Consider the following 14,752-nt stretch of genomic DNA (forward strand, 5'->3'; position numbering starts at 1 on the left):
TCCAGTTTGCACCTGTGGTCTTTGCCACCACAATGGGCACACATTAAAGAACCACAACATGGTGTCTTTGAGTGGCCAAACCACTGACACTGGAAGCACCTTAGAGGATTGGGAAAGTATGGCCATACCTAACAGTTCAGATAATCTGCTATGACTGTGTCAGGAGGACATGATGATGTAAATGGAGATTTGGTGCACTGCAGAAATGCCTTGGCTGGACAAACCAGATTAGATCCCTTTCAGCTATAACTCCTATCAAAGAATTCAAAGTTGCATGGGAAGTAACAAATTCAAGAGAAGTTTGCTATATTGTGGTGAAGATGTTTCCACCAAAATGTCTCCAGGTGTAACTTCCTAATTGACTTTGAGGAGCCAGGAAGCCCCTCTAATCCCTTTTGAATAAAAAAGAGGAGGCATCAGCCCTAAGAATTTCTCTAATAAGGAATGCATCATTAGAAATTAAGGTACAGAATCTGATTGTGACAGTGACTGTACAGAATCGTCCATGCATGATCGTTTTTCCAATTAGCTGTTTTAACAGTTTTATTTTTCCACTTTATTTTTTCTTAAATGGGAATATCCATAATAAAGGCAATACATTTAAGTGCCCCCTAAACCCACCCACCATGAAGCTCTATAAGGAGACACACTACAAACAAGAACACTACAGCAGCACCAGGACTTTGTGGGCACTATACTTGAACACCAGCAGACACAACGTCCACAAAACCCATTCAGAATGCCCAACACTACTTCTTGGTTGACCCTAGCCCAAGTGGACCAGCTGTTTGATCCTTGGGGACTACCCCAAGGCTGTTAGTCTACAGGAATTCAAGGAGAAAGTGGTGTGTTAGGGTTGGAACCCTAAACCACCATGATCCTCTCCTCCCCTTCACAGGTTGCCAGGCACTGCAAACAAGTGGGTGGATGTTTAGATCCCAGAGGAAACTGAAAATACAAAACCTTCTCTGGAAGGTTCCCTTCACCATGTATAGGCATCCATCTCAAAGGGGAAAAATTTTGATTGGCATTCAAAGTATTCTATGAATAGTATTTGACCAAACAGTTTCTTTTTACACTGTTTTGAAAAAGAAAGATATTTTATATTTCTCATGATACTAAACCTTTGTAAATGAAACTAGAAGCACCTTGATCACAGACTGACTTCAGTAACCAACATGAAACTGTAAATCAGATTTTTTTGACCAGAGCTTTTTCTAAGGAATTTTTTTTTCAACTGTACACTTATATTTTAACTTCATTTTTTCATACATGATTCACTATTGTATACAGGCTTGGTAATAAATGATCTAAAAATTAAAAATATTCTAGTGAATAAATTTATTTATCAACTTTGGAATTTAATTTTGTAATATTAAATATGTTTTTTTAAATATTTATGCACTTGAACTTACTTATATAGGTAAATTTTCAACCATATACCATGAACAATTCCTGTTTTAAGCCATTACAAGCAGCTATTCTGATATTCGTTCTTTATTAATAACAGAATGCAAAGCTTTATATGTGATTTCCTTAACCATATTTCATCAGGAAATATTTACCAGCTATCACTGGATATGAAAAGTGATGTTACTTTGCATGGCTTGTATGTGTAGTAACCAATATTCACTCTTTGATGCCCAGATGAATATAGCCCACCTCAAGAACAAGTATCATTAAATTAAAAACAACATAGTAAATGAGCTTGTATCTGTTTTCCATACACTGAAAAAAATACTCGAGTTAAAATACGTTTAAGAAACTATTATTTTAATCTTTCTACATAAGCAATTTTAAGATTTGCAAATTTTGATTTTGGCTTGATGTAATCACACTCCTGATTTGTTTAAAAAATTCCTGAATTTTTAAGAGCATAATACAGCAAAAAGAGGTTATAATAGTTTTGAACCAAATAGCACTAATCTCTTCTTATAACATGGAATACACAAGTTTGTTACGTTATCTATTTCCAGACAATCATTATTTCTCAACCTTAGTGTTTATGGTGTAATATAACTGCCTATATTTTATCTTCAAGAAGTCCCAGGCTACCCATATAAAAAGTTAATAAAAGCTGTTTTTCATATTCATTTTACGCTGTAAAAACAATGATTTCAGCTCAGGAGCAATTTGTACAGAAGTCAGAATAAAGTGTTAAAAAGGCAAGTTTGGTGGTTTGATGTTGGTATGGAAAGAAGTACCGATAAACAACTTCCACTATAATTACAGTTCCAATTTGTCTTTTTTTATTTTAAAGTTTATTTTACTATTTTATACTTCAATTATATGTTTTTATGGAAGGTGATAAAGTAGGCTTAGTTAAATCATTCTTTAGTGGACAGTCCCAAGTTCCATTTCACTGTCAAAGCTGCTGTGTTAGGTTTTTTTTTTTGCATTAGGATATTTTAGTCTAAGTGACTGTTTCAATACACAAAGAAAATCAGAAAAATGAAATGTAGCTACAAACACATAAAAATTATTATGTATGTTAAAGTGAAACCTTATAATTAACAGCTTACCAAAAAAAGTTTGGACTGCTTGCAATTTTGGCACAGCAAAAAAAAAAAAAAGTTAACACACACCAGTTATTTTAAACACAGGTAAACTATGTACCTTGTTTCTTGAATCAAAACAAAGATAAGACTTAGTTTTATAAAATAAAAACTTATACAAAAGGATTGAAAGAATGTGGGAAATCATTAAGACCTATAAAGATGAGCATTTTAAGGGTTTCTTAAAAATATCACAATGAAACCTTTTCACAATTTTAAAACTGTGAATTCATAAACAAATACAGAAAAATGGTATTTTTTTTGCAGAAGCTACATAATCTGCAGAAGTAATTCTGAGATTTCAAACTTTGTTTTTTACCATTCAACCTAACAAACCATAGAGCAGATGCAATGAGTACATATACATAGGTACAGGTATAGTTAAAGCACTTACAAATTTAAAATAAATTCCCTTGAAAAATCAAAGGAATAAAATTTATAAAATAATTGGGTTTAGTTTAAATTTTGTGCAAAGCTACACGAGGGTTTTCTGCAATAGCTGTCCATAATTCAACAGTGAAATATGAGGGGGAAGACAGCTAGTCATTGCCACCTACTGCCAACTTTTACTGATGAATTGTGGGATTGACTGTCACATTAAAATACCAAACAGCTGAAAGGGCAAGCATGTTTGATGAGACAGGGATTTAAACATGTGACCTGCAGCTCGCGAGTCAATCACCCAAACCACCTGGTCATACCAGGCCTGTAAAATAATTACAATTAGAGATAAAAAACTACTTGTTTTTTTTACAAATATTTTCTAATGTTTTAAAAAACTGAACACCAGATTAGTGAACAATAAACAATTATGAACAATATATTCATCAATAGTTTATAATTTTTGTTCTGATGAAGTCTAGAATATATTAATGGTTTTAGTGTAATTTGTCTCTACTTCTATAAATAACTTTATAACCATTAATTTGCTCTTTTATAAAGGTTACTCTAACATTTTCTAAATTACTATTTTTCTTATGCTGTTTTGAGGTAAGTTTCACTGAAAAAAACATTAGTCTATCTGAATAATACTGAAAGATGAGAAATGTTTAAAGCTTTCTAAGAAACTCATCTTGAGTTAATTTAGTTTTGTTAAAATAGTGTAATAATTCCAATATTTACAAGCAACTGTTAAAAAAAAAAAGGGGAGGAAAGCCATTTTTGCAGGATTCAACAAGCAAACTTTCCAAGAACAAAATGGGGGAGGACCCACAAAGTATCAATCATCCAGTATGGAAAAGGACTGTTTAGATTCAACTACCACATACTGGACAGAAGCTTCATATACATTTTGTACAAACATTTGAAGTAAAAGCATTCACTTCTACATTGGCATGCATAAGTAGAAAAATATACATAAAATGTGTATAACAATTACCAAAGTTAATTTGATACTGAAAGCTGATAATTAAACACAGTTCCTGTCTTGTGTCTGTTGTGCAAAGCAGTTTGTTGTGCATACGTGAACTAGATCTGGTCGCGAATACAACAGCTTGTCCACTTACAGAATCACTACCTACATCATGATCTTTACTTTCTTCCTCCAATGTTATATCATCATCTTCTTCATCAATACGGCCATGTTTGTCTACATCAGCAAGGCTTGCCAACCCTTTTTTCTCAGTCGAGGGTTGGCTGCCAAGAGAAATCGGTCCTTCTTTCTATGTAAGAACAGGAAAGAGGCCCACAAATTAGTTTCCAATTTATTCATGTCTGTCCTGAGAAGAGTAAAGTGTTCAAATAGACACCGCTCAATGAATTATTATTCCAAGATGACTTTATACATTTTCATAGGAACCCTATAATGTTTATGAATAACAAAAATGTTTACTTGTATAACAAGTACTGTATGCAGTTAATGAACTAATGAATGTGAAACATAACAAAGTTCCCAATGCATTACAAGTAAATGTACACAAGAAGTGATACACATAAATGTATTTGTCTGTGTGAACCAGTTGATACAAGCAAGGCAACAGTCACAGAGTGAGAAAGATAGTTAGTGATCAATAGGAGGAAGATATATATCAGAAAAGCTAAGTAAAAGGGTATATCATACATAAGTTATAAACAAATGTGAAAGAACATTCAAGTACTGTGCAAACCTCATTTACTTAAAAGTTATGCATGTTCATGTAATACTTACAATAACTCTAAAATTCATCCACTTATTACACGCTTTTATCACATGCTTTGTAACAGTTCACAGTGGTTACTTCTACATTTTTGTTTTGGTAGGTAAGCCTAATATCTGTGATCCAAATTAGAATAAACTAAAAATGTTTTTATTCACATATTTCTCTTAATTATTCTGTTACAGATTTCAAAATATAGACATGTAAAAAAAAATTTTTTTTTACATCAAACTTTTGTCGTATAACTTGGGAGATAAGTTCTGGTACTGAATGAAAGGTCTCTGGGCAGCTACCTGTTGTACATGAAACATGGATCTGAAATGCTATTTTTAAACAATGCTGATTTTAATTACTATACCAACTGTGGGTAGTGTGAATAAAAAACATCTCTGGTGTAACATAAACTTTATCTTGACTATTAAATGAACCTGTCCTGTTCTACTTGTCAGCACTGAACACTAACTAATATATATTTAAATAAGTGTATAGGTTTTAAATGATATGCACAGTTTTTTTTTAGTGTGCTTGCAGGCATGTACACTTTGGAAAGAAAGGCTATTGAGATGTCAAATGTTATTTGTCACCTAATTTGCTTTTACTTTTGCAGGTGCTGTATTTGAGTGTTCTGATTTAAAGCATTTACAAAACTGCAGAATTAGAACTATCAAGAAAAAACAAAACAAATGAAAATCAGTGAGTGTGTTTTTTCTTATAGCAAAGCCACACTGGGCTATCTGCGACATTCCCCCTGAGGGGAATTGAACCCCTGATTTTACCATCGTAAATCTGTAGACATACTGCTGTACTAGCAGGGGGCAAATGTCAGTGAACAAATTATCAAAATCTTTATTCACAATAAATGGAATTGTGAATTTGCTAGATTTTAACCTAAAGATTGACTATGCTACCAGCCAGGGTAGTTACAAACATAACTTTATTGGAAATGGATCTCAATCCATATGATGTATTTCACATTTCAAATTATTAAAAAAAAAATATTCCAATGTAGTATCCTAAAATTCAAGGATATGTATGTAATCGACTATTTCAAGAAAGTGTACAGAGAAAAAACCTTCAAAATCATTCCAATTTGTACAAAGTAGACTCTATCCTTAAAGGAGTGGACACAGACACAGGGCAAAACTGATACAAGCTATTGACATATGTAATCTTTACCTGCTGGTTATCAAATTGAACAAAAATTCAGAAAAATTACCTGACTTAAGGAAAATTTTGTATTTGCTATGGAAGTTTAGTAACAGTAGAGATAATTCCCCTCCTTACCTCAGTCTTCTAGGCCTAAACATTAGCTTTATGCATCAGTTGCCAAACAGAGAAGCTAATTATTTATATTAAGATGCTGTTATTCTTTTCTTACACACAGACATGTGGAAAAAACAAACTAGCAACTAATAAAAGTAAATCAGATATTAAATTAAAATAAAAGTTAAAGCAATATTAATATATCGTAATATACGGCTCGTTTGGGTTGAGAAAACATTTTACATAGAAGAGCGAACAACGTTTCGACCTTCTTCGGTCATCGTCTGGTTCACAAAGAAAGAGGTAACTAACCGGAAGCTGACCACATGCTTGAAAGGGGTCGTGCAACTGAGTGTCGGAACGTAGAGGGCGGTGTTAGATGTTTGAATATAATTTTATTTATTTTATTATATTAATATAGGTATAAAGGCATTCCTTTATATTGGTATATTTTGGGTTTAAGTTGTTGTATAAGTAAGGCTTCTTTAATTTTGAGTTTGTTTATGTTTGTTTCTCTATTTAGTATTTGAGTGTTTTCTATGGTTATGTTGTGTTTATTTGACTTGCAGTGTTTGAAAATGTGTGAAGGTGACTTTTTATGTTCTTTGAGTCTGGTTTCCATTTTTCTACTTGTTTCTCAATATAGAAATTGTGGCAGTTATCACATTGTATTTTATAAATAATGTTGGTGTGGTGTTTGTCAGTGTAGTTTTACATAGTATAGACCTCAGTTTTGTGCCTGGTTTTAAATAAATTTGGTATTAACTGGAATGTCATATTTTGTTACTAGTTTTGCCAAATGTTGGTTATTTGTCTGCTGACGTCAGGAATATATGGTATGCAGCAGTATATGGTTTCGTGATTTTTTGATTCGTGATATATATTTACTTTTGTTGGATGATTTTGCTTTCTGTCTTGGTGTGTGTGTACAATGTTTTCTACGGTTTGTGGAGGACACTTATTGATGTTGGTGAAGTATTGTTTTATTTTGTCTGATTCATCGTTAATTTTATCTGGTGAGCATAGTTTTATGGCTGTGTTTATTTGGTTTCTTAGTATGTTGAGTTTTTGTTTTGTTTCATGTGCTGAGTCCCAAGGAATGTATACTCCAGTATGGGTGATTTTTTGGTGGATTTCTGTTTTGAATTGTGTGTCGGTTCTTGTAATTTTGAGGTTAAAAAATGATATTTGATTGCTTTCTTCCTGTTTACATGTGAAGTTAATGTTGGGATGTATAGAGTTAATGTGATTGAAAAAATTAAGTATGTGTTCTGTAGATTTGAATCCCGCAACCGTGTCATCTACATATCTGTACCAGTATAGTGGTGAATGTAATGCTGTGTTAATTGCTTGTGTTTCAACTTGTGTCATAAAAATATTGGCTAGAACTGGTGATACTGGGTTGCCCATGCTTAGGCCATTTGTTTGTATATAGTTTTGGTTGTAAACATTGAAGTTTGTCTTTATCGTGGTGAATTATATGAGGGTTGCTAATTGGTTACTGGGAATGTCTGTTGTTGGGTTAGGGTCTCGGATATAGAGTTCTAAGGCTATCTTGCAGGCTTCAGTGGTTGGAACTTCTGTAAAGAGGGATATAACATCGAAACTGGCCATTAAGGCTTAGTGATTAAGTTGATTTTGATTAGACTTGAAATTAAAAGAGTCTTTGATGAATGAGCTGGCTGATGTTACATATTTGGAGAATGTCCATGCTATGTATTTACCAAGATTGTAACTAAACGATTCGTATGTGGACATTATTGGTCGTAATGGACAATCTGGTTTATGAGGTTTGGGGATGCTGTATATTTGTGGTGTGGCGTGAGTCGGTTTTATGTAGGTAGGAATAAAGTGTTTGTGAAATTGTGTTGGCTTTTTTCATCTGTAGTAGTAATTTGTTCAGTTGTGTCTCGTGTGTCTTTGTTGGATTTGTGTGTATTGGTTTAAATTTGTTCGTGTCTGATAGGATGTTCTTCATTTTTTGGATGTATTCATTCGTGTTCATTATGACTATAGCGTTACCTTCATCTGCTTTTAGAATTTTTATGTTTTTGTCTTGTTTTAGGTTTTTAATGGAATTAATGTCTCTTTTTGTAAGGTTGTTTTTTAGTTTTCTGTTTTGTGAAATTACGTTGATGGTTTTGTGAGAAAATTCTTTGAAAAAATCGTTTAAGATGTTGTTTTTAGGTGTTTCTGGAAAATATAAATTTGTAATTTTACCTGGGAAGTTTGGTTGTTGGATGTCAATAAAATTATCTAAGTTGTCTTCTTTCTGTTGGTTGTTTTTGGTTGTTTCTTTGTTTTTGTTTTCTGTAGAAAGTATCACAAGTCTCCTGGCTAGATCTTCTAAACATGTTTTGATTTCCAAGGTTGGAATGTACCTAGGTGCTATTGCGAAGTTGAGTCCTTTGTTAAGTAAATGTATCTCGTCTGTGTTTAATTGTCGGTCGGATCTGTTAATTATGAGGTTAGTCAACGGTTTGTCATGTTGATGTCTTTTCTGTTGTTTGCATCTTAGTTTTTCTAGTTTTTTGTTGTGGCAGATCTTTTTGTCTCTGTCGTTCTTAGTATTGATTTGGTTTATATTTCATTGTATAAGTCCGTAAATCTCTGGATTAATGCAGCATGCCAGTTGATGGTCTAGGTTCATTTTTTGTTTTTGTAAGTCATGTAGTTCTTTGTATTTCGTGTTCAACATGGCTTTAAGTAGTTTTTTCTGTAAATTTTGAATAATGTTTGTGTATTTATTAAAATTTTTTGAAAGTGTTACAAAATTTTTACAAAATTAGGTGTTAGTTGTTCCTTTCTACCTTGTTGAATAAAATAGATGTCATTTCTTCTATTGATAATTCGTTGGTTTAAATTTCTTAGTTTCTTAACGATCGTATGAGCGTGTACTGTTAATGGTGGTGTATGGTATGCTAGTTCAGACATAATGGTAACAGGTAAGTACAAATACACTGAGAAAAACACAAAGATTCAAAAAAGAATAAATTCAAAATTATAGCTTAAACCAAAAAAAGTTAAACCAAGTGGTAAATATACATGACATTAGCTATAAAAATACAAAAAATCATACAAAATATTTTAATACTGCCCCATGAATAAAATTAAAAATCATTCAGATGTCACTTACCACAGGATCATAATATAAAACTGAAAGCAAGTAAAATTAAAGTTAATCCATGAAATAAACTTAGTAAAAAAAACAAAAGGAATATTTTTACTGCAAAAAAAAGAAGAAAATACAACATTTACATCTCCTGATATTGCAACACATATGGGCTGCTTTTACATCTGGTCTTATTTTCAGGATCCTTCTCCTGGGATCACAACCCTTCTTGGCATCACGTGTCAACGATGGATAGTTGCCCAACTCCTTTATCATTTGTGTTATGTCACATGGTAACCAATGTGTACTTGTATTATACAACACCTCTAGCTTGATTTCCATGACAACTAATACTATACATCAAAAGGTATGGAAAACAGCTAGCCAAATGTTCAGTTATAAATTATACCATCATGACATGCATTAGGTGCTCCCAATTAGTTTGGTCAGGGTCATCAACCATAGCAACTACCTGCTTGATAATCCGTACCAGCTCTGCAGATAAACTATGAGACTGAGGACAATATGGTAGCTTTCATGTTTTCACCATACCTAACACAAGTTTGCAAACCACTGGATGTTGAATTAGTTTCTTGATCTCTAGAGATTTCTTGAGGTATACCAAGATATGATACTAGTTGTTTAGCAAGCACATTTGGAATGAACTGTAATATTATGTCAGCTAATGGATAAGTTTCAGCCCACTAGGCATAGTGGTTGATAATGACCAGCATATATTTAACTTTTTCAGTTTCAAGCAAAGGATCAGATACTCACAGGGTGATTCTCAATGGAGACAAATTTAGTTTCCCTGAAACAGCCAGTTTTTCTTCTCTTCTGGGTAGTATAGTGCCCACATAGTCACGAGAATGTGGCTGTAAAAATCACTTCTAAAAATTTGCAACAGTGCATGACACTTTGGTGTCCTTCAATTCATTCATTAAGTACAGACGAAATAATTTCCTGTCTTAGAGCTTTTGGGACTACTATTTACAACAAAGGTTGCATGCTACATCTCAGTAGTTTATTCAATGGTATAACACACCATCCTGCTATGGTAACTAATTTCACAGGTGTCAGACACCAAGTGTTTCATTACTATATTTACCAGTTTGTGATGGACACGCACTATTTTCCTACATGGAAAGTAATGCTTAACTTATGTCAGGGTTACCTCTAGAGTTCCAAACATAGAAAAAACACAACAGATTTTATTTCATTTGTTGGTGAGATAACCTGTTGGGATCTCTTTACTGCTGACCCAGACAATGATGTACAAAGATTGATTAATTTTGAATTTTGCAAAAAGCTATTCAAGGGTTTATATGTGCAATCTGTCCCTAATTTAGCAATAACAGATGAGTGGGAAGGCAGCTGGTCTACACAACCCACTGTCAACTTTTGGGTTACTCTTTTTTCAAAGTGGGATTAATTGTATCATTATAATGTCCCATGACTAAAAGGACAAGCACATTCAATGATGGAGATTTGATTCCATAAAACACAGATTTGGAGCTCAGACCCTAACCACTATGACACTGTACAAAGAAGTTATGCTCTTGTATAATAATTATCCAACACAATTTTTAAAAGTAACCATTTCTGTGATTTTTGGTCCACTCAAATGGTTAACTCTATATTATAAAAGTAGTTGTGGTAATGTACAAAACATACTCAAACTGAAACGAGCTCTCAGAATATGACTTTCATGTTCATGCATTCAATGCCATGTTGTACTTGTGGCAAATCATGCCAATCCCACTTTCACTGGCACCTTTATCCGAAATTAATGGGTAAGTTTGATCATAAGCTAACACTGAAGCTTGACAAAGGCAAGTTGCAAGATATAAAAAGTATCTTCACATTCCAATTTCTATTCAAAACACATCAACTTTAGTAAAATTGTGCAGTAGAGACCAATCTTGGACCACTGCAATCTTTGCAAAGTCATTGGGTGCCCCATCTTTACTGATTATGTGACAAAGAAACTGTAGTTCTGTATGCATTTTCCTATTCTCAATTTCAAGCATGCATCCCTCACATGTTGGAATATCATTTTCAAGTTCTTAGCTACAATTTCAAATATGTAACAAAAATGAACTTGGTATTATCATAGATGAAACATCTCTCCTATCACGGACATTGTTAAAAATGGCAGATGCATTACACAGGCTAAATGGCATGAAACAGAATCAAAAGAACCCTTCCAGTACTGAAAGAAGTTTTAGTTCTACTTTCATCACCCAGAAGTAATGATGCTAGATTTAGGTAATGAATTAATAAGCAACTTCAAATACACCAAAGCATTCATCGGTAAGAGGTAAAAAAAAGACAGTTGCATTATTAACATCACCAACCAAAAGTCCAAACAGAACACTGGTATCCCTTTATGCTTTGTGAGATACAAAAAGCCTCTCAGAACCATGTAATGGTTAGCTCAGTAGATCTTTGATGAACTTACTGATGAACATTTCATCGTGATCACAAGAAGACATGCTCAGAAAAGTCTCTCATGTAGTTTTCTCAAATCATCCCTGTAAATGACTGAGTTCCTGTGAGGTCTTCAAAGTTGGAACTTGGCTCTATGGATAGCTCTTATCACAATTCCAAAACTGTAATAAAACTCTTTTACAACTGTGTTCTAATTGCCCAATTGCTCATCTTCCAAGTGCTTTAATGTACTATGTCCAATGTCAGACACTACACTATCTAAATCCACCAATTCTAAGCAATAACTTAATTCAAAAATTTGAGAAAATGTCAAAATCTTTCCTAGCCACCTGCTTGAAAACTGACATGATCTCCTGTTTCACACCACTTCTATACTTAACTGGTGAAGCCATCAGATTCCCACAATCAGCTTTTCTACTGCTGTGCCATTGAAAGGTTGGACATCTGTGGGGGAGGATCTTGTCTCATTCAAAATGTTTAGAGAAGTACACATCTTTCTGAATATGGTTCTTTGGCAAATTTTTGTGCAAAATGATGCAATGTACATCAGTATCATAAAGAAACACAATGCATGTGAACTTCAAGCACTAGATAAGGTTTTGAGGGATTATCAGTGCCATGCTAGTCGAGAAGGCTTCAGTCTTACTGTTAAGATTCACTGGATCATAAGACACCATCAAGCTCTGCCTGATGGCATCAATTCATAATTCCTCTGAAGTGAAAAATAAATTGAAGATACTCAAGAAAAAAAAATCCCAGTGAAAAAAATTTAAATCTTTATTTTTCAATAAATGTCATCACAAGTATGACAAACTGATCAGTCTCTATCTCACAGATGGTCTATATTGGATAGTAGGGTGAAAAAGAGCTTTCCAAAGACACCTACACAGAACAAGAACCACAAACACTGTTATATTTTACTTTCAAATTACAGAAATGGTCCAAGTGTAGTATCACTTCATGTAAAGCTTTGTAGACCACTGAATATTCCAAATGACATACAACAGGAAGAACCCTTCCAGCTCATACCAATTTGTACAAGTATCTGTGTTTCTCCTTGAAATGCTGTTGGCCCCAAAGAATGGACACAATAATACATGTTTCTAGCCACTGCCATATGCAAACCTTTACTTAAATAAGAGAATCAGCAGAGGTTAATGATTTTTGACATCTTGTTAACAAGAATGCCAGAACTAAATGCAGAATACATGCATAAAAACATAAACATGGAAAGAATACACCTGGCTAAAAATATATTGCTGTTACAGAACAATGAAATTAGTAGCTATTTCAGCTACAAGACAAGGAATAATATTAAACATTGTAACTCATAGACTGGCTATACCAGTAGCTAGGGTAGTTACAAATATATCCATATAGAAAATGGACATCAAGCAATATAATATATTGCACTTTTCAAATTACAAAGCAGTCCAGTGTAATATCTCAAAATCCAAGGATATATGTTATCGACTATTCCAAGTAAAATATACAAAGGAAAAACCTTCAAATTTATACCAATTTGTACAAGTTCGATTCCATCCATAAATTTCCAAAACAATAATTTTATGAAGGTTTCTTGAACTTAGCACACAAAGCTACTTGTATACTATCCGTGCTAGCTATCCCTAATTTTTAATTGGCAAACTACACATAAGGCAGATAATCAACACCACTCACCTCCAACTCTTGTAATACCCTTTTCCAATGAGCAACAGGAGTTATCATCATATAATAATAATATGCAAGTGTAAGCATGCTTAATAACAGGTTTAATCCCATGACCAGCAGATCGCAAGTATCCTAACCACTAGGTCCCATGTTTTTACGACTCTCAAAAGATTCATTGAAAATGTACAGAAAAATATGACTTTTAAAAATATAAGTTTGCTACAAGCAAGTTTTTAAAAGTTCAAGATCTAAGAGTATATCAGCCTTAAAAACAATTATTTTAATCATAATGGCAAGATCATGCACAACATCACCACATCTCAATTCTTAAAAAAATACATGAAGCAATGATTGAACATGAAACTTCAAGCATACTGACTGCAGTTCTCTATACTCACTACCACTGTTCATTCTGCAGTAGTATTAAAGCCAGACTTCACAAAGGAAATAGCAAGATACAATAATAATAAAGAAAGATAAAAGCATGCCATGCAGCAACAAGCAAAGAACATGAATGTATTACTATTATACAGAAACTTTATGGAACAATAACAAATTTCAAAGGTGCAGCTATGTGTTGTCAATTTTGAATACATCTTCCTTGTTCAACCACAATAAATCAGTTAACTTATATCAGTACTAACAGGATATACAAGAAAAAAAAAAATTAATTTATGTATTCCAAAATGTTTATTAGAAAAAATAAAATAAACTTTTGGTAAATAGGTACAATGAAACCAGTCTAAGACTAATAGCCAAGTCAATTCACAAAACACTAACAGGACCATTCCGCGACTGGGGACGAAAGCCTGGTCCAGGTGGAAGGTTTTTCTGTACGCAGCATACTACACCTGGACTGAAATGTAGCTCCACATGAAATCTTTCTTCTGAAGAGGGATCCTGGGAGAGAAAAACATTAGTCATGATATATTTTTTCTATTTTGATGCATTCACATGTACAGAAGTATTACAGTTCCCTAAGTCCACTATCTAGTTTAAATTAATGTAACAAAAGTAATGCACCATGTGAGAAAATATATTTGGAACGTTAAAGGTAAACATGATATTCTCTGAACACCAGACATAGGAAGTCTGTTGATGTATCACAGACAATTCTTATCAGTCTTCTAAAATTAACTACAAGCAGGACATCTTATACAGTGTCTTAACTTGAAAACTTTTCATATCAACTTACTATTTTTGTGCATATGTACATATTTCATATTAAGCAATTTACAACATTAACAAAAATTGTGAGCAAGTTTATGTGGTCTGTGTTACAATAAAAACCTACATCACACATCTAAACACCTGGTATTTCATAATATTGCTGATTCCCAAGCTAATGAATTATACAGATAAAGTTAGCAGAGCTAAAAGTATGAAAACTAATGAGAAATACACAATTAAGGTTAGATTTGAATAATTTTTTCAATTGATTATTAACTAAACAAACACAAAACAATAAAATTTAGGTCAGTTTAACTTACAAAGCATCAGAAAATTAACTGTTCCTAAATTACAAAGTTTCTAATAACAAAACTAAAATAGAAAATATATTAACA

General features: G+C 33.1%; 1 protein-coding gene across 50 annotated transcripts in view; it reads right to left on the reverse strand.

Moving 5' to 3' along the window:
- LOC143249819 (inositol hexakisphosphate and diphosphoinositol-pentakisphosphate kinase-like) overlaps positions 1-14,752 on the reverse strand; it is a 153,197-nt gene that overhangs the window by 30,868 nt on the left and 107,577 nt on the right. For 28 of the 50 annotated variants that reach the window (XM_076500338.1, XM_076500316.1, XM_076500317.1 and 25 more), the window contains 2 exons: positions 13,968-14,087; positions 4,061-4,216 (listed from right to left, as the gene is read on the reverse strand). In XM_076500338.1, the coding sequence (XP_076356453.1) occupies positions 4,061-4,216; positions 13,968-14,087 (276 nt within the window). Of the gene's footprint in view, positions 1-3,933; positions 4,217-13,967; positions 14,088-14,752 lie in introns of all 50 variants that reach the window. The other 22 variants (XM_076500319.1, XM_076500312.1, XM_076500327.1 and 19 more) reach the window with 3 other exon arrangements.

Source organism: Tachypleus tridentatus, chromosome 4 (genome assembly GCF_004210375.1).
Source record: "Tachypleus tridentatus isolate NWPU-2018 chromosome 4, ASM421037v1, whole genome shotgun sequence".
NCBI classification, from domain to species: Eukaryota; Metazoa; Arthropoda; class Merostomata; order Xiphosura; family Limulidae; genus Tachypleus; species Tachypleus tridentatus.